At 62.5% G+C, this 18,742-nt stretch overlaps 2 protein-coding genes across 9 annotated transcripts in view; one reads left to right on the top strand and one right to left on the bottom strand.

The window, feature by feature from the left end:
- Positions 1 to 259, bottom strand: part of CEP104 (centrosomal protein 104) — a 15,157-nt gene extending 14,898 nt beyond the window's left edge. For all 3 annotated transcript variants that reach the window (XM_029949663.1, XM_029949662.1, XM_029949664.1), the window contains exon 1: positions 71 to 259. The gene's annotated coding sequence lies outside the window, so the exon portion shown is untranslated. The remainder of the gene's footprint in view (positions 1 to 70) is intronic.
- A 281-nt stretch (positions 260 to 540) lies between these two features.
- On the top strand, positions 541 to 15,772 carry DFFB (DNA fragmentation factor subunit beta). 6 transcript variants are annotated; one of them, XM_029948542.1, is made up of 8 exons: positions 541 to 825; positions 1,796 to 1,945; positions 2,618 to 2,628; positions 6,892 to 7,121; positions 7,839 to 7,918; positions 9,559 to 9,729; positions 11,223 to 11,323; positions 14,618 to 15,772. In XM_029948542.1, the coding sequence occupies exons 1-8, from the start codon at positions 703 to 705 to the stop codon at positions 14,850 to 14,852; spliced, it is 1,101 nt and encodes a 366-aa protein (XP_029804402.1). In that variant the 5' UTR covers positions 541 to 702; the 3' UTR covers positions 14,853 to 15,772. The 6 variants fall into 6 exon arrangements, with proteins under 6 accessions (XP_029804402.1, XP_029804398.1, XP_029804400.1 ...); XM_029948538.1 differs by lacking the exon at positions 2,618 to 2,628 and having other exon boundaries at positions 1,796 to 1,922; positions 6,933 to 7,121; XM_029948540.1 differs by lacking the exon at positions 2,618 to 2,628 and having other exon boundaries at positions 733 to 862; positions 1,796 to 1,922; positions 6,255 to 7,121.
- The last annotated feature ends 2,970 nt before the right edge of the window (positions 15,773 to 18,742 follow it).

Below are 18,742 nucleotides of genomic sequence, written 5' to 3'. Positions count from 1 at the left end.
GCCCCCGTCCTCCGGCCCCCGGCCGCGCCCCACACCGCCACGCGCCGCGCGTCATCTGGACTCGCGGTACCTGTCAGGACGCAAGGCCCGCCCGGACCTCGGCAGCGCCTTCCGGAGCTCAGGCGGCGCCTCCTTCACCGCCCCGGGAAGGCTCGCACTCCCGAGCTGCAGCGGCGGTGGCCGCCGAGGAGCAGCCCCGGCCGCCTGCGCCCAGCGCCAGGGCCGCGGCCGCCGCTCTCATGACAACCAGACGGGCCGGGCTGGGCCGCGCCTGCGCACAAGGTGGGGTTTCCCCACCTCTACGTCTCCAGGCCTTCTGGGTAATGGAGGCTCGGGGAGGATGGCGCCTGCGCACCGGCGGGGCTGCCGCTCCTCTTCCCCAGGCCTTCTGGGTAATGGAGTCCTTGGAGGACGGAGCTTGCGCACAGGCGGGGGTGCCCCTCCGCTCCCCCCCCCCCCCCGGCCTTTTGGGTAATGTAGTCCCCAGAGGACAGTGTCTGTGTCCAAGGCGGGGCTGCACCTCCGCTTCCCCGGGCTTTCTGGGTAATGGAGTTTCCGGGAGGCTGCGCGCCGCCTGGGTCTCGGTCTCAGAGCCCACCTAGCTCTGCACCCCCGCCGCTCAGCTGATCTCTGGGTCCTGGGCGAGCACCAGCCTGAGCGCCGGCCACGCAGGTGCCGTCGGCGGGGCCGGAGGTCCTGAGGATGTTTACTATGTTCCGGAAGCCCAAGACGTTCAAGCTGCGGGCTCTGCACGGGACGAAGAAGTTTGGGGTGGCGGGGAGGAGCTACCAGGAGGTGCTGCGGAAAGGCTGCTTCCACTTCCAGGTGCCCGGGGCCGGGGTTCGCGGGCCTCCACCTGCAGGTGCCCAGGTCCGGGGTCCGGGTGCCTCCACTTGCAGGAGCCCAGGTCCGGGGTCCAGGGACAGGGCGCCTCCTCAAACATCTTCCTGTAGCCACTCAGCCCGGTTCAGCGGGGGTTTGTGAAGGGTTCTGGGGCAGCACCTCCCTCTTCCGACCATGAAGATCACCGCAGCTCTGGCTGAGATTCTGGGACTCCGGTTCTAGTGCACATCTGCTAACTTGCCGTGTGCTCCAGGGCACAGTCGCTGAGCTTCTCTGAGCCTCAGTTTCCCCTTCTGTAAAACGAAGGAGTTGTGTTCACAGGCCCATTAAAGGCCCTCCCAGCACTGTTATTTCAGGGACTGCAGATCTCATTCTTACTGGATTCTCACTGTGTTTGTTTCCTTGCCTGGAGTTGGAGTGGCACTGGTTGCGGTGTGTGTCCGTGTGGGGTTGCCGTGAACGGTGACAAAGCTGACGAGTGTCGTGTTAGCAAAGTAACGGTACCCTGTGCCGGTCCCACTTAGTCAGATGGAGGCAGTGAGTCTTTTTCAGTAAGACGTTCTCCGTGACTAATCATCGCCCAGGAAAACGGAGTGTGCTGAGCGGGTGTTCAGTGGGATGATGTGTCCTCATGGGTGGGGGTGTGTTTATCGGCATCATTTTCTGAAATGGGCTTCGATGTTAAGTGCCCGTAAGGAGCTCGTTTTGAAACGATCTGGGTTGTGCATCCTGCAGAGTCGTTACCACCATGTATGTATTTTTACGGGACTTGTCATATTTTAGAACGACCTGTATCCCTGGGCATGATGCTTTAAAACAGTGTTTTTTCTGATTGTGGGGACCGCAGGCGGAAGGGCCTCAGATTACTGCTCCCAGGCGGCCTCCCCCCGCCGTCCCCCTCCCGCCCCGTGGCCCGAGACGTTAGCCTCGTCCCTGCCCTCCCTCTCCGCAGCTCCCCGTTGCCGGCTCCCGCCTGTGCCTCTATGAGGACGGCACCGAGCTCACCGCAGACTACTTCTCGAGTGTCCCCGACGACTCGGAGCTGGTGCTTCTCACCCCCGGCCAGACCTGGCAAGGCTGTAAGTGGTGGGGGCGTGGGAGAGTGGCAGGGAAGCTGGCCTGGCTTTGGGGGCGCCGAGGGCCTGCGGTGGATGCCAGCCTGGGAAGGGGAGGGTCTTCTCGCTCTGAGCTCCCAAGGGGGGAGCCCCGAGTCAGGAGCCCGGTGGTCAGGTTGGGTGTTGTGGGTGTCTTTTCTTCTAAGTAATGTAAGTTCTGTTTATGTTCATTTGAGGTGTCCTAGTAACTCCGGAGGGCAGCAGGGAGGGGTCTGGGGGTTGGGGCCTGCGCGGGTTTGTGGGTAAGGCAGAGCCAGAGAGAGACCCATTCCATGCCGTCGGGCCGTGCGGGCTCCGAGGGCAGCGGTGGTGGCCCAGGATGTGCTCCGTCTGCTCTGTTGGTGTTGGCGGACGTGCTGGCACGTTGGGGGCCTCATCAGAGCAGTCACTTCCAGGGGTGACTCTTTAGGGGCGTCTGGATTTAAGAACCAGCTCGATGACAAGTCGCACGTTGGAGCCGTAGGCTGGTGGCAGAGCGTGTGCGTGCTCCTGGCTCTTGTGCGGAGAGGCTTACATTTCAGGAGATGCTGCTGGTGTTCCAGGAAGGAAGTGGGAGCCCTGAAGACAGAGTTATCTGCCTCTTCGGCCCAGGGGACAGAATGGGCCCTAAAGTAGCCGCGTGTGGCTTTGCCCTGCGGGTGGGACCCCGCTGTCAGCAGTCCTGTCTAGTGTCTGCTCCAAGGTCCCTCTTTCTCTGTGGGGCCTTGTCCTTCCAGAGGAGGCGGCCAGAAAGCAGAGTCGCCATGACGCCTCCTGGGGTGGCCCCTGGCAGGAGGCGGCGCCTGGGCAGGACAGGGCTAAGGATCTGCCTGGCTGTTCCCTCTCTTTCCCGTTTCCTGGTGCGGTTGGGGGCAGAGCAGGTTGGGGTGCTGTCCCGCCGGCTCCCACCTGCCCCTCCTCGTCTCCCTCCGCCCGTCCCCTCCATCTCTCCCCACCCCACCCCCGCCCCATCTCCCCCCTCCCTCCTCTCTCTCTATGGTACTTTAGTCCCTTCTCTGTGCCGAGACCACTGGTCCTTTTTCTTGGTGAACTTCTTTAAAAAAAACAAAAGTTTAAATTGTTTATTTAGAAATCGTGATGGGTTCCTAAGAAGTTACAAAGATAGCGTCCCCCCAAAGGTGCTGCTGACGGAGCTGGGGCTCGGCGTCCACAGCAGAAAGCTGATGTCGGTCCTGTGTGTGTGTGGTCTTGTGTTGTCTTGTGGCCGGTGGGTCGAGATACAGGGCCCCCCGCCTGCCGCCGCGACGTTCTCTCGCGTGCGGGCCCTTCCTCACCATGCCCGCCCTTCCCACCCCTGCCACGCCTGGGCCTTGGCGACCACTGATGTGTTCTCCATCTCTGTGATGTTATCATTTCGAGAACATTAGGGAAATGGAATCACACGGTGTCTGATCTTTCGAGACGGGCTTTTCTCACTCGGCAGCAAGCCCCTGAGACCCATCGGAGTGGGCGTGGCCTGGAGCCCGTCCCTTTTGATCACTGCGTGGCCTTCTGTGATGTGGCCGGGTCGCAGCTCCGCTGTCCGCTCCCCTGTGAGAGACGTTGTGGTCGCTCCCAGTTTGGGGCTATTCCGTATAAAGCCCGTGTGGACAGCTGTGTAGTTTTTGTGTGGACGTAAGTGTGCATTTTTGGGGAACGAATGTCCGGGAGTACAGTTGCTGGGCCATAGGAAGAGCGTGCGTTTAGTTTTTAAGGACAAGTGTGCCCTCCTGTCGTCAATTTACCATTGTGCTCAAGAAGAATAAAGGCACCCAGACTGGGAAAGAAGTAGAGCTACCATTACCAGTAGACGCTGCCATCTTGGGCAGAGAACGTTCTAGGGCATCCAGTAAAAAACTACCAGGACCAGGGGCGCCTGGGCGGCTCAGTCGGTTAAGCACCTGACTTCAGCTCAGGTCACGATCTTGCAGTTTGTGGGTTTGAGCCCCGCGTCGGGCTCTGTGCTGACAGCTCGGAGCCTGGATCCTGCTTCAGATTCTGTGTCTCCCTCTTTCTCTGCCCCTCCCCCACTTGTGCTCTCTCTCTCTGTCTCAAATATAAATAAACTATAAAAAAATTTAAAAAGACTATCAGGACTGATAAATAAGTTCAGCAAGGTTGCAGATACAGGGTCAAGACACAAAACCCACTTTGTTTCCCCGTATGCTTGAAATGAATGACAAAAATGAAATTAAGGGAACAATTATATTTATGATGGCAGCAAAAAGAATAAGATTCTCAGGAATAAACGTAACAAAAGAAGTGCAAACCTAATACTCTAAAAACTATAAGACGTGGTTCAAAGAAATGAAGGACTTAAACACATTGGAAAACATACCGTTGGTGGGTCAGAAGGTTTATCATCGTCAGGATGTCAGTACCCCTCAAAGTAATCTACAGATGAGCCCGGTCCCCATCAGAATTCCAGCTGGCTGTGCAGAAATGGACAGGCTGACTCTAATCCATCATTTTTATGTAATTTCAAGGCACCCGGAGAGCCCGTTTCAGTCTTGAAAAAGAATGTAGGAGAGGCACTCCCACTTCCTAATTTCAAAAGTTACCACACAGCAGTGGTACCCAAGACCTCAGGGATAACACACAGGTCAGCAGACTGGAAGAGTCCGGAAGAGTCCAGAAATGTATCTGTGATCACAGGGCGCCAAGACCGTCCAATGGGGAAAGGAATAATCGCTCATTTAAGTGGCGCTGGGACAAGTGGACACCCGCGTGCCAGAGAACGTGTTGTACCCTCACCTCGCACTTATGCAAAAATCAACTCAAAGTGAGTGAGTTACCGAATGCAAGAGCCAAAAATATAACAGCCTTAGAAGAAAACCCAGGGATAAATCTTTATGACCTTGAATTTGATTAAGAATTCTAAGACACCAAAACCATGAACAACTAAAGGAAAACGTAGATACATTTGGCTTCAGAATGTAACTGTGACGCCTTCAAGAAGGTGAAAAGACTACCCACAGGATGGGAGAGGAGATTTGCCAATCGTGTATCCGGTAAAGGACTTGTATCTGGAATCAACAAACAGCTCTTACAACCCAACAGTGAAAGACCACCCAACCTAAAAATGGGCAAATGTTCTGAATAGACATTTCTCCAGGGAGGATCTTTAAAGGGCAAATCAGCACATGGAAAGATGCTCGATGTCATTAGTCATCAGAGAAACGCCCACCACACGCGCAGTGCGGTGCCACCCCACAGCCGCTGGGCTGGTGTCCAGTGCTGGGAGGGCGTGGGGGGCCGGAGCCCGTGCACGCTGCTGAGGGGGCCAGGCGGGGGCCCCTCCAGTGATCCAGCAGAGTGCTCACGTGACCTGGCAGCCTGGTTCCTTGCTCTGCACACACCCGAGGAGAATGAAGGCACATGTCCACACAGTCCCTCACGTGATTATTATAGAAGCTTTACTCGTAATGGCCAAGAGGTGGAGACCCAAGTGACGCCCACTGACGGACAAATGGGGTAAAAGAAGAGGAATGTGTACTGACCGTGGAAGGAAATGGGGCACGGATGGCCTCTACCACGTGGATGGCCCCTGCAGGCTTCACGTGAGGGGAACGGAGGCAGTCCTGGAGGGCTGTGCATCCTGCGATTTCGGTCATATTGAAATGTCCAGAGCAGAGGCGTCCCCAGGGACGGAAAGGGACCAGCGGTTGCTTTGGGCTGGGAGAGATCGCAGCTGAAGCATTCGGGTTCATTTCTGAGGTGATGGAAATGCCCTGAGTTGGAGGTGCAGGTGGTGGCACGGCTCTGTGAATAGACCGGGAAACACGGGCTCGTACATTTCAAGCGTGCGAAGTGCAAAGGCTTGGGATCGCGTCTCAATACTCAATACAGGTGTGTGTGTGTGTTTTAAGTTTATTTATTCTGAGAGGGAGAGAGAAAGAAAGAGAGCACAGTGGGGGAGGCAGAGAGCAAGGGACAGAGAATCCCAAGCAGGTTCCACGCTGCCAGCACAGAGCCCGACATGGGGCTCGAACCTGAGCCACTTAATGGACTGAACCTCCTCGGCGCCCCACAGTGTTGTTTTTAAGGAAACGGGCTGTTTTCCAGAGTGGGAGCACCTGTCCCGCGGCCACAGCTGCCTCTGGTGGTGCCACTCTTCTATGTCAGCCATTCTGACGGGCGTGCGGGGTGTTTCCACGTGGACGGCTTGCGTTCCTGTCGGTGGTGCAGTTGACCATCTTCCCCTGGGCTGGTGCCCTCCATCCGTCCTCGCCGGGAAGGCGTGTCTTCATCCGTTTGCATTTTGTCCGTTTTCTGACTGGAGTTTGAACTGTTGAGTTCGGGTTTCTCTCATCCTAGTTCTGGAGCCAAGTCTTGGCAGGTGCGTGATGTCCAGGGATTTCCTCCTGCTCCTCGGCTTGTCTTTGCGTCCCTGGAACAGGCTCCTTCACGGAGCAAAGGTTTCCATCTCGACGAAGCCCGCGTTGCCCGCGCTTTCCTTCTGTGCTCACGCTCTCCACGCGGAGTCTGGAAACTTCTCACCAAGCCCTGGCCCGGAAGAGTTGCTCTCCCGGCTGTCCCGGCAGTGGATATGATCACGTGACTATCTTTAGCCCCTTAAGGGCAGATTATACTGATTGACTTTCGAGTATCGAACCGCCTCTCGTCCCTGGGACGACCCGCTGGGCGGTGGGGACACCGCTTCTGTGGGCTGAGGTGTCACATCTTGTAGACCGTGGCCCCCCTGGTACTGCGTGCTTGCTGGGCCGCAGGTAGGTGTGCTGGGGGGGCTCTAGGAGGGGGGTCTGGAAGGAGGCCCACAGAGGTGGGAGGTTTCATTTGGGGAAGAGAATGGCAGCGACTCCCCGGGTGCCATGCCTCAACCTCTGACCCCGCGCCACGCTGAGGGGGGGGCACCCAGGGCAAGCACCGGGGCCCTGGACGCCCTTGAGGTCCGGCGGGTCCAGAAGCGCGGCGGTGCTGGGCGTGCGGAGAGCCGCTCAAAGAACTTCTCTGTCTGTCCCCTTCTGGCGGCAGACGTGAGTGACATCCATCGCCTCCTCCGTGCGTTCCACAAGCCGCAGGCGGGGCTCATCCAGGCCGCCCGGCAGCTGCTCGCGGGCGAGCGGGCCCCGCTGCGGCAGAAGCTGCTGGCCGACCTCCTGCACACGGTCAGCGAGAACACTGAGGCCGAGACCCGGGACGAGGACCCGCCGTGGTTCGAAGGTGCTGCTGGGCCGGGAGCGGGAGGGCTGGCCGCGGTCCCCGGGCGCCGGGCCTGCCTGGCTTCTCTGTGCTGGAGCCCGGGACGGCCTCCCCGTTTACCTGTCCGCTGTGGGAAAGCACACGTGACTAACGTGTTCCGTTTGGATCATTCTGAGCGTACGGCCGATGGGGTTGGGCACGTTCCCGCGGCGTGCAGCCACCCGCAGCGTCCGTCTCCAGAACGTCTCAGGTTCCTCAGTGGAACCTGTCCCCACCTCCCTTTCCAGCCCCCGGCGCCCACCCTTCCACTCGGCCTGGATCGGACTCCCCCAGAGGCCTCCCCGGGGGGCACGCAGGACTTGGCCTCCTGGCCTGCTTCACTCGGCACAGCGCCCTCGGGTGCACCCACGCTCCCTGCGTGGCGGGATCTCCCTTAGGGCTGAATCTCATTCCGTGGTGTGTTTGGGGTGCATTTTGCTCGTCCGTCATCTGGTCGTGGACACTCGGGTGCGTCCACCTTGAGCCCTGGCCTTCAAGGCCGTCAGAGCGGCCCGTGGACCGCAGGGGCCAAAGCCGCTCTGTGGTGTCTGGACGCCCAGCAGGCAGGTGGGCCGGGGAACCTCCCCAGGCAGAGGACCGGGGCCCGCGAGCAGGGCACGATCTGCACGTTTCCCGGATGCCGCCCGGGAGGGGACGGCCGTGGACTCCAGGGGTCTTGTCTTCTCGTGCCCCTGGCAGGTCTGGAGTCTCGATTCAAGACTAAGTCCAGCTACCTGAGGTACAGCTGCGAGAGCCGGATGCGGAGCTACCTGAGAGAGGTGGGCACGGGCGGCCGCGCGGCGGGGGAGGTGTGGGCACGGTGCCCAGAGCTGTGCACCTCTGCCCACGCCGCGCGGGGTCCCGGGGCTGCTGCTAGCGGCCGGCCCCCCGACTCTGCGTGGTGCTGGTGTCTGCCCTGAGCTGACGCCCTTGGGGACTGTCGGGGCCCCACCGGCGCCTGGGCCCCCTGTCGCTTTGTACTGGATTCTCAGTGTGGGTTCTGAATAGAACCGACCGGTGAGCATCTTCGCCCACCAGGTGGTTAGATTTTGATGTGAACTTGTCTTCATCCAGTACTGGGCGTGACAGACACCCATGTGGGTGGGTCCTAGCCTTTCCCCATGAGGACACTCCTTTCTCTCTGCGTGGCCCTGGGTCGAGGTCTGGACTCCGAGAACCGGGAAGGGCCGGCGGTGCTTCTGGACGTGCTCTGAGCAGTTGTGGGTCTGAGCTCTGACTCCGTGGGCCCAGGAGGGAGGGGACATCCTTCCTCCCCTGGGAGATCTGAGAAGCGGACACAGATGTAGATGTAAAGGCTGTGGTGCTCCTGCTGGACATGGCTCTCCGTCCCCAGAGAAATCCGTGCCCAACGTGGCCTCTGTCCCGCTGCCCTTTTCAGCAAAGACTCGGGGCACACGGACAGATGGGAAGCGAGGAGGGCAGAGGGCGGGCTGGAGCGGCGTCCTGTCCTGCCCAGAGGGTAATTTCGCCACGAGGGTGGGGCCTGTGCAGCTGCCCTCCGACCTTGTACGTTGGGGCAGAGGCAGGTGTGGTCCCCAGGCTCTGACCTCTGTAAAGATGAAACGCGTAGGAGGTCAGTTCCTCAGAGTGGACGGAGTCCGGCCAAGGCCCCGTGACCCCTGCGTCGGGCCCTCCATGCAGCAGTGAGGCTGGGTGCTCCCCGCAGAGGCCTGTGACGGGGGCTGCCCCGTGCCCGTGTGCTGGAAGGCAGGCCGAGGCCGTCTTGCCCCCTAACTTTGCACACTCCTGCCCCGCCCGCTCTGCCTCCACGCCCGCCCGCACTTCTTGGACTACAGATCGCGGGGCCCCCAGTGTAGGACGTGCCCCTCAGAGAAGGAAGGCTCCGGACTGCGGTGTGGCGGCCCTGTGGTCCCGCCCGGCTCCCCGTCCTCCTCTGTCCTCCCGTCTCCGCCTGCCCCTGGCCACCCTTGCCTGCCCCCTGCCGCTGCCGGGAGCCTGCTTCCTGCCCTGGGCACCTGGCCCGTCTCAGGCTGTGTCCCCCTCAGCACCACACAGACCCCGCTGGGCCCTCTGCGCTCTGTTAACGCGTCTGCCGTCCTGTCGCTGGCACGTGGGGAGGGGCGGGGGTCCTTCTCGGCACCTCCTGCTTGCTGTGATCTCCCTCCAGCTGGAGTGGGCGTGTGGGGGGGGCGGTGACGTCCCTCCCTGCCCCGCCTCCTCTCCAGCGAGTGCCAGGGAGGCGGGGCCGGGACTCCTGGAGTCCGTCCTGCGGCTGACTCTGACCCCGGCCGCATCTCACGGGCACGGGGCCGGCCAGCCAGGCTGGGGGAACTGGGCCGCGCCGGGCCCCCAGGCGGGTCCCTGAGGGCCGTGGCATCGAGTGGACTCGGAGCCCCAACCGCGCCCGCCCTCAGCGCTGGCCCTGGATCTCTTCCAGGTGAGTGCCTGCACCCCCACGGCCGGCGTGGAGGCTCGGCAGGAGTACGTGCGGGTCGTGGGCGTCATGCGCCGGAGGCTCCAGGCCGAGCGGTACCACGGCAGTTACTTCGACCGCGGAGCCAAGGCGGGCAGCCGGCTGTGCACGCCCGAAGGCTGGTTCTCCTGCCAGGTGAGCCGGGGGCGGGGCGGCCTCCAGGGCCCGGCTCCAGTGGCACCGGAGCCCCCGGACGGCGCCGGCAAAGACCCCCCACCTCCCGGCCCCCGGCTGCTGTGCACGGGCTGCCCTCCTTCCAGAACCGCTGATGTGGGGAGGCCGCGGGGTTCCCTTGGGAGGAGGGTGGCGGGCGGAGGAGAGGACGGTGTTGGAGCTTCCAAAGTGGGGTGTGTCCTCGGGAAGCCATCTAGGTGACAGCTTGGGTTTCGGGACTTGTGGCCAGATGTGACCTTTCGGGCATTAGTTCGGCCTGACTGCACTCCCTGGGGTGGTGACGGCAGCCGGGAGCTGCGTCCTGGGCCTCCTCCCAGACCCTTGGATGAGTGACAGAGACACTACCCCCCAAAGTGCTACTGCCTCTGGGGACCAGGGACACGGTCTGGGGGCTTGGAGCTGGTGACCTTTGCAAGGACCCTTCCCCTGCCCCCGCCTCCTCCCGGCCTCTGGGCCACACGATTTCCAGTGAAATCCCCTCTCCTCGCTGGTGGTTTTTCTAGTGCCACTGAGGGTGGGGAGGAGGCCTTGGGGAGGCGTGGCCTCCCTCCCACTGACGGGCTCCCTGTGCGTCTGGGCCCTTCCTTCCGTGGGCGATGGGCCTGGACTCGCAGGCCGCTGCTCCTTCCCAGACGCTGCACCGAAGGCTCCATGACCTCAGGGACGCGCTGTGAATGTCCCCTGAGCCAAGGGCCTCACAGAGACTTCCCCCTGACGTTGGGAGGCTCGAGGTCCGAGGCCTGTAAACAAGGGAGGGTCGTGGGCTGGGAGGCTGTGCAGGCCCTCGGGGGACCCGCCAGGCCTGGGTGGGGTGAGCCGGGGGCTTCAGGGAGCAGGTGGCGCTCTGAGGCTCCACTGAGTGACATGGTGGCAGCAGGCACGTGACCCTTCGAGAGGACAGGGACGGCCCTGGCATAGCTGTGGGGGCAGTGGGCTCTTGGGGGACTGTGGGCCTTGGGGGTGACGGGTGTGGGATGGTCGGGGGGGGGGTGCCACGGCACGGGGCATGTGCTTGCCAGAGGTCTGTGGGGAGGGGGTGACTGGAGGCACTAAATGGCCAGGAGCGCCGACCACACGCCTCTGATGGTCCGGCCTCTGTGCTGGGATTCCAGGGAAATATTGGGAAGCAGATAGAAAGGAGCAGCCAGTGTGTGGGTGGGCTTCCATTCCCCACGGGGTGGGGTGATAGTGTGCGATTGCAGGGGCGTGGGGAGGCTGGAGGCAGCGGTCTGGGGGTGGGCCCCGGGAGGCGCTTGGTTGGGACGCTGGCATTCCTAACGGGAGTCTCACTGGGGGAAGGAGGGAGAGGGGGTGCCGTTCCCAGGACAGAATCCCTAACAGCCCCAAGTGGCACAGCGTTTGCCAGAACTAAACCCCTGCTGGCCCCCCCCACCCCCCGATTGCTGGGAGACAGAGTCCCTTCGTGGAGCTGAGCCTGCTCTCTGTTGGCCTAGGGCCCCTTTGACGCGGACAGCTGCGCGTCCAGACACTCCATCAACCCCTATGGGAACAGGGAGAGCCGGGTCCTCTTCAGCACCTGGAACCTGGACCACATGTGAGTATGGGGTCCACGGAGGTCAGAGTTCACAGACCCGCAGGGCACCTGCCGGGGCCTGGCCCTGCCGTGGCGTCCAGGGTCCACGGAGGTCAGAGTTCACAGACCCGCAGGGCACCTGCCGGGGCCTGGCCCCGCCGTGGCGTCCAGGGTCCATGGAGGTCAGAGTTCACAGACCCGCAGGGCACCTGCTGGGACCTGCCTGCCAGTGCCGAGCTCATGGGTCGTGGACCCAGAGAGGTCCTGGGTGTGCGTGTGTGTGGATGGGCTGCAGGCACCCACTGCTAACCTGCCTGCGCCGTGGGGGGCTCCGACGGGGCTGGTCCAGGTCCCTGCCCACGTCTGTGCGACCTGGCGCACGGCCCCCGTCACATCAGGCTTCTGTCCCGGGGCCCCGTGGGCAGCTGTCACGGCATCCCACCCTGGGGTCGCCTGCCCCAAGCAGGGGCCGCTTGGAGCGGGGACGCGGGCGTTACTAGGCGCGGGAGGCTGCAGCCGTGCCCTTCCCTGTGCACGAGCTCATTCTAGAAATGGGGCCCGAGTAGAACTGCGTCATCTTCACTGACACTTTCCCGGGACGTAACGGGGTCCCTGTCTCCGCTTCATGATGACGACATCTCGCAGTGCCCTTCCGTGGCGCTGCCGCTCTGGGGACGGGCCGAGCATGCATGCAGGACGTGAGGGGCAGCGGAGGCACGCACTGCACCCCTGCTGGACGCGCCCCTCTCCTCAGCTGGGAGCCGCCCCTCTGCCCTTGGCCGCGTCCCTCCGACGCCCGCTTAGACCTTCCCTCACCCTGAGGCATGATCTGAAAATGGGCGTAGGCGGCATCACGCGTGCTGACTCCACACCGGGCTGCCCTGTTCTGCGCTGCGCTCACGGGGGTGCGTTTGTGGGCTGGTACCATCTCACCAGGTGCGGGGGCCTCGCTCTTCGAAGAGAGTAACACTGGACCGTCCGTTTCCTTACCGGCAGGCGCTCTGCTCTAACCCAGCCCCTGGGCTGGGCGTGCGCGTGGCGCTGACCCGCGTGGCCAGGTGGCCGTGGTCCGCGGACTGGCTGCGTCGTCAGCATGTGGGGACTGGTCAGGAACCCTGATCCTCGGGCTCCACGCGCCGTCACCCGGGTCCCGGGGGTGGGGGTGCACGTCCGGGTGAGAGGCGGCCCCCGCGAGGCGGGGTGCTGGGTCTCCCCCTTCCCACATGCACTGAGCACCCAGCCTCCCCCGACTGCCGGGTTCTGCAGGTCCTCCCTCTGCTGCTTGCCGTGACCCGCTGGGGCGCGGGGTCGCCGAGCTGGGGGACAGTCCCCGCATGTGAAGGGTGGGGCAGGCCAGCCTGGAGCAGCAGCCGCCCGGGCAGGGTTTTCCAAAACCTCGGTTTTCTCTCCCTCTCAGTTCAGTACTTAGTTTTCCAGCAAATCGCCTGCCTCTCTGCACGCGTCTGACTTCCGGTTTTCTGTCCAGTTTCACGCTCGTTTCTCCCAGGAGGGTCTGTGGGCACTAAACGCTCTTTGGTCTTGGAAGACGCCCCTCTGGCCTCTGCTCTTGCGGGATCATTTAGCGATTCTGAATCGTGGGCGGCAGGCGCCCACCTTCAGGACTCTGAAGACCTGCTACCACCGTCTCCCGGCGTCTGCTCCGGAGAATCCTGCCCGCAGCCCGCTTCTGCCTTTTCTACGGATGGTTTAGATCTTCTCCTTCTCTCTGAACGTGGCGTGTGTGTAGCTGTAGATCCTTAAAGTCTGACTGCGCTTGTCTTTGTTCTGAGGACATGTTTCTGTTTTGTGGTGGAAGACGCCTGAGCACGGGCTGGTTGCCACTGCTCGGGGTCTCGGCGTCCGGCTTCCCTGGGCTGTTGCCGGCCGAGTGTTGGACCTTCTCGCCCTGCCTCCCCTGTGCTGCGGGGCTGCCGTCGGGGCGCCATCCCCGCCTCTCAGCCATGTCTCAGGGCGCTCTAGCCCGGTCCTCCTCGGGGGTCCCTGTCCTTTGTGGCGTGTTCCTTGTGACGTGTGTGTCTGGATTCGAGTCTGTCCCCAGTGGGAACTGTGTTTTCTGGCACTGGCTCGTCACGTCCCCACAGGGTGGCCTCGCATTTGTTTCTGCCAGACGCCCAGGGCTCCCCCACTGCGTGGTGGTGTGGGGTCGGGCTGTGCGTCTGTGAACGGGGAGCCGAGGGTCCTGGTTTCCGAAGTGACCCTGGAAACGGTCACATGCTGCTGGTGCGCCCTGAAGTGTGCCTCCTGGTGCCTGCGTCTGTGTGTCCCCCCCCCCCCCGCCCCCTGGCGAATGCTGGGGCGCCTTCTCTGTGAGCGCTGCCATCGGCCAGGGTGGGGCTGGCCTGGCCTCCTCGACGGTGGAAGGCGCCATGGGGAGCAAAACCAGCCCCCACCCGGCCCCCAGCGCAGTGCAGCTGCAGGGGTGGCGGGGGGGGGCCGGGGGAGCGAGGGCAGGGCGGCTTCCCCTCCCTCCTGGCCCCGGGCGCCCCTGGTGCTTCCATTCCCGTCTCAGTGGCTGGACTGGGGTCTCCGTCCCACTTCCCCGGCTCTCCCCTTGGGGCTCCAGCAGGACCCGGAGCGGCAGGAGGGGGCTCGCCCCTGCGGACCAAGCATGGGCTTCAGTTTCTGGCAGTGGGGAGCCCTCAGCTGCTCAGCTGTGTCCCTCTCCCTTTTTCTCTGGTCTCTCTCTGTGTCGCAGGGACAGGAGCCCTGGGCGCCCCCCACGCTGCCGCGGGCCCCCTGCCCGTGTTTCTGCTCCTCTCCGAGCTCTAGCTGTCAGGACATGGACTCTGAGTGGTGTGTGAGTGGAAGAGGCTCACACGAAGCAGTATCGTGATGTCTTGAATGACACACGCGCAAGCACAAGTCAGGGCTGTAAGGCAGCGTGAGGCCCCCACCGTGATGCTCTCCCGCGAGGACGAGGGCAGGTGCTCCCGTGTCACCGTCGGTGGGGACGGGTGGCCTTGGGTTCGGACCCCTTTCCTTCGGTGTGCTCCCGGCACTCACAAATGGCCTGTGAGGCATCCAAGCTGCTGGCACCGGGCCGAGTGCGATGGGGACCGTCCCCCGGGGCACCTCCTGACGGCCTCGGCCAGAGGGGGGTCCCTGCCCCGCCCCTCCTGGGCGCATCCCCAAGTGCGGCTCCTTCTGAAACCTGAGCTGGTGTCCACGTGTCCTCCCGTAGAGCCCCGAATGTCCGCTCACGTTTATTTGGGCCACGGCCACGGCGACCGAGCGGAAGCCGGGCTGCGTGCCCCCGTGCGGCCAGCCGTGACCGTGGCCCGCCTCGCTCCGCAGCATAGAGAAGAGGCGCACCGTCATCCCCACGCTGGCGGATGCCGTGGCGGCGCGGGCCGGCAGGGAGGTGTCCTGCGACTACTTCTACCGCCTGCTCTTCACCGCTGCCAACCTCAAGCTGGTGCACGTCGCCTGCCACAAGAAAGCCACCCACGGGCTCCGCTGCGACCCGCACTGCGTCTACCAGCCCCCGACCCAGCCGCGGAGACGGCGGCCGGCCCGCAAGGCCCAGTGACACACTCGGTGCCTCCCCCGGGCGTGTGTGGCCTTCCCGCGGTGCCGTTGTTACACGTCCGTCGCTGCAGCGGTCACAGGCTGCCACAGGCCCCTCGGCGAGTTCCCAGCTCCCTGCGTTTCCCAGTCTGTCCCTCGGACGGCTCGGGAGCCCTTCCTCCCCTGCCCATCTCGCCCCCCAGGGTGGTGCCCACAGGGGCGCGGTGTCAGGCCGGACGTGGCCGCGCTGGCCCGAGGGACAGGCGTCCCGTGTCCGCTCTCTGCTGGGTCTCTGCTCCTGGGCAGATGTGAGGCTCTATCTTCTGGACTCTCCCAAATGCCCCAAAGAGTGGCAACCCGTCTGGGGTGAAGCGTTTGCCAAGGCCACACGGACACGCGCTGCCAGGTTCATGGTGGCAGAAAGTGGGCGCCTCCAGAGGCCCGGCGCCAGGAGTGGCTCGCTGTGGTGTCGCGCTGAACCGCAGGAAACCGCTGGTTTTGTGGGTCAGAAGTTGTCGGTTGTCACTGATGTCTGGGTCCGTCTTACACACAGATGTGACGCAGAGCTCTGTAGCCGTTCTGTGTTTCACACAGAAAGGGGAAGCCGTCAGGTGCGCAAAGCAGCCAGTGGCCTCACACGGGGCGCGGTCGGTGGTGTTTAGGAAAGCCTCTGTGTGTCACACGTGTGCTGGCGCGTCCGAGACCGTCTCGAGGAAACACGCCGTCTGGACAGCGGCCGTCCCGGGGGACGGGGTGGGGACGGGGTGGGTTTAAAGGGCCAGCTTTCTAAATTATGTATTTTATACTTGAAATTTTTGAAATGATGATTTATTTCATAATCCTTTAAAAATTTACTTTTTAAAGTCACAGATTTTAATATTTGAATTTTTTACATTTATTGTATAATCATAAAAAGCAATAAAGGTTTTTCAGAAAGACTTACCGAAAGTTTGCACTCTCTGGGAATGATGAAAATGATAAAAACAAGGGGTTAGGGATTGTTTTTACGGTTTTTATGTATTTTTGAGAGAACGAGCAAGCGCGAGTGAGGTAGAGGCAGAGAGAGAGAGAGAGAAAGAGAGGGAGAATCACAAGCAGGCTCCGCACAGAGCCCGACAGAGGGCTTGAACTCATGAGCCGGGAGATTGGGATCTGAGCCAAAATCAAGTCAGAGGTTAACTGAGCCCCCGGGTGCCCCAGGGGCTATGATTTCTTAACAAAGGACAGAAACCATTCCACTTTCTGAACTAGAGATCTTAGTGTGAGCCAGTCCTCTGTGGGACCGGTGAAGTGCCACCTTGGTGTGTGCGCCTACCTGGCTGGAAGGGGACGCCTGGACCCAGGGGAGTCGGGCCTGAGGGAGGTGCGCCCTGCTGTCCTGGCGGGCCGCCCTGTCCAGCCCAGCGGCAGCGCAGCCTCTTTGCAAAACGGGTTCACGGGCTGTCCGTGGGTGGTCCGTTTTCAAGAAAAGGAGGGAGTTAAGACCTAGGGCTGGGAGCGCGGAGTCTGGTGGGCTGTGGGTGCAGGGATGCCGGGCGGTCCGGGCAGGAGGCCCCTCGGGCTTGTGCTTGCCGTGGGCCGGCTCTTTGGTCAGCAGGGCTGCAGAAGGAGGGCTCCAGACACAGGTCCTGCAGCCGGCAGTCGGCCTCTGACGGTCTGACGGCAGCTGTGGGACGCAGCTGTGGGACGGAGGGAGCCGCTACAGGCTGCAGGGGGAGGGTAGGGAGGGAGCCGGCCCTGCGGAGGGGGGGGGGGGGGGGGGAAGAGGTGTGGGGTCAGTGCTGTAGGTCAGGGATGGATGTGAGCAAGGCACAGAGCCCCTGGTGAGGTGCGGCCGGGCAAAGGGGGCATTTCAATCCCAAATGCTCTAGGAAGCCCTTAGAGCAATTTCGGAAGAGGCCCGACTGCCCGTTGCCGGGACAGGCTGGCGTCCGGGCTGCGGTGGCTCCAGGACACCCTGCCCTGGGGGCTCTGTGCACCGGCCAGTGACCTGGGCGGGCTGGGGTCGCGAAGCCCTGTCACCGTTCCTCCCACACTTGGCCCCACGTGTCCGTCCTGTGATGAACGGGGACTAGAGTCTGTCCTTCCCTGAGCCCTCGTTGTGGGAATCGTCCAGCCTGAGGCCGGGCGCTCCCGACCGCACGCAGGACGCCTGCCCGTCCCTCCGCTGCTCAGGCAGCCGCTGGCTCGTTTGTGAGGACCAGCAGTAGGGACGGTCCCGGGGCCTGCGAGACCGCGGGGAGCTCACGGGTCACTCTAACACCCCGTTTGCTGTGCCCTCTGAAACTTCGTTCCGTCCCCAGGGCTTGGTCTTCGTTCCTCTGTACTGCCAGGGTCATCCCGATGCTGGGCCCCGGTGTCCCCAGCTCCACGCGGTCCCCGCAGCACCCTCACCGGGGAGTAACCGTCCCCAGCACCCACGCCGCCCCAGGGCGCCGCGCGGCCGCACGCTCTGTTCTGTTGTTCTGTTTCGCTGGGAACCCGGTGGCCCGTGTCTTCTGCACGTCAGGCAGCCCGTTCGCCACGCCCTGGGGTGCCGCGATTACGAGCTGACTCTGCAGTAATCCCGAGGAGGTAGCTGTTGCCCTGGCTGCCGTCAAAATGCCTTTGCAAGCAGCAAATTCGCATTATTAAGTAGACTGGTTTGCTGATCAATAAACCGCGAAATTGTCCAGTCGGTGGTCACAGCTGCGAATGGGAAATGGCCACCTCGGCGGGGGCTCCGGGGGCCGTCTGCAGGGGCTCACAAAGCTTCCAGGGCAACTCAGCCCCTACCTGCTCCGGGAGATCTTTCCTGTGAGAGCCTCCTGCGCCTCACAGGACACTGTCACAGGGTCAGACGTAGCTGCCGTTAGAACTGAGCCTGGGCGCCTGGGGGGCTCAGACCTTCGGCCTAGGTCATGATCTCGTGGTTCGGGAGTTCGAGCCCCGCATCGGGCTCTGTGCTGACAGCGCAGAGCCTCGAGCTCCTTCAGATTGTGTCTCCCTCTGTCTGCCCTTCCTCTGCTCAGGCTCCGCCTCTCTCAAAAAGAACTGAGCCAGAAAGACCGTTACAGGAGCGCCCCTCGTCGGCGGGGTTCCTTCCAGGACCCCCAGGGGACGCCTGACGCACAGGTGGTCCCCGACTGTCGAGGTGCCGAGTCCTCCCCGGTACCCGCACCTGTGATAGAGCTGATCCCCGCATCAGGTGCCGGGACCGACAGGCCACAGCAGTCACGGCAATGCGCCGGCCTGCCCGTGTGACCGAGGCCTAGGTGCTGGGATGGGGGTCAAGGACGTGAGCAGGTGACACGGCGTTGGGCGACTTCCGACCCGCGGTGGTATGGGCAACTGTCCCCGTGGGCGAGGGGCCGACCGCGGCTCAAGAACAGCCTCTGACGCTCCTCACGGACGTCCAGGCGCCCGGAACCGCCGGCAGCTTCCCTGCTGGGTCGCGGGGCGCCCTCGTGGGTGTTCCCGGCCCGCCCGGCAACTACCCCGCCCCGGGCGAGGCCTGTGCTGACGCCGCCGTCTCGGAACCCCACACTCTACTCGGAGGGGCCCCCGGCCTTGGAGGGCACAGCCTCAGCTCCCCTCTGCCCGCCCGGGGAGCAGGTGCCAAGGCCGCCCCAGCTTACAAACACAGGCAGGGAAGGACGCGTCTTCTCCACTTGACTCTCCAACGCTGCGGAAAAGAAGGGAGTTTTAGGAATATGAGACTTCTTTAAAAATACTTTCAAAATATATTTTATTTCTTAGTCGTATATGTTTTGCAAAATTCCCAAGATAAACGTTAGCTTCGTGTACAGAAATAAAGGCGAGTTCCTTAACTGGCATGACTCAATCCCGAGAATGATCAACTTTTGAGAATGGAAAACAAACTCCCGTGTTGTCAAACCAACGAGCGTGAGCGACGCCCGTCTGTAGAAAGAG

This window comes from Suricata suricatta, chromosome 8 (assembly GCF_006229205.1).
Source record: "Suricata suricatta isolate VVHF042 chromosome 8, meerkat_22Aug2017_6uvM2_HiC, whole genome shotgun sequence".
NCBI classification, from domain to species: Eukaryota; Metazoa; Chordata; class Mammalia; order Carnivora; family Herpestidae; genus Suricata; species Suricata suricatta.
Note: the sequence above shows the minus strand (reverse complement) of the source record. Positions and strands in the feature narration are given on the sequence as shown.

What these genes read in the sequence shown, in the direction of transcription:
- DFFB (XM_029948542.1), top strand. Translation starts at nt 703, where the DNA reads ATGTTTACTATGTTCCGGAAGCCCAAGACGTTCAAGCTGCGGGCTCTG. An exon ending in GGACCCGCCGTGGTTCGAAG is followed by an intron (nt 7,122 to 7,838) that starts GTGCTGCTGGGC and finishes TGCCCCTGGCAG; the next exon opens with GTCTGGAGTCTCGATTCAAG. An exon ending in TGCGGAGCTACCTGAGAGAG is followed by an intron (nt 7,919 to 9,558) that starts GTGGGCACGGGC and finishes GATCTCTTCCAG; the next exon opens with GTGAGTGCCTGCACCCCCAC.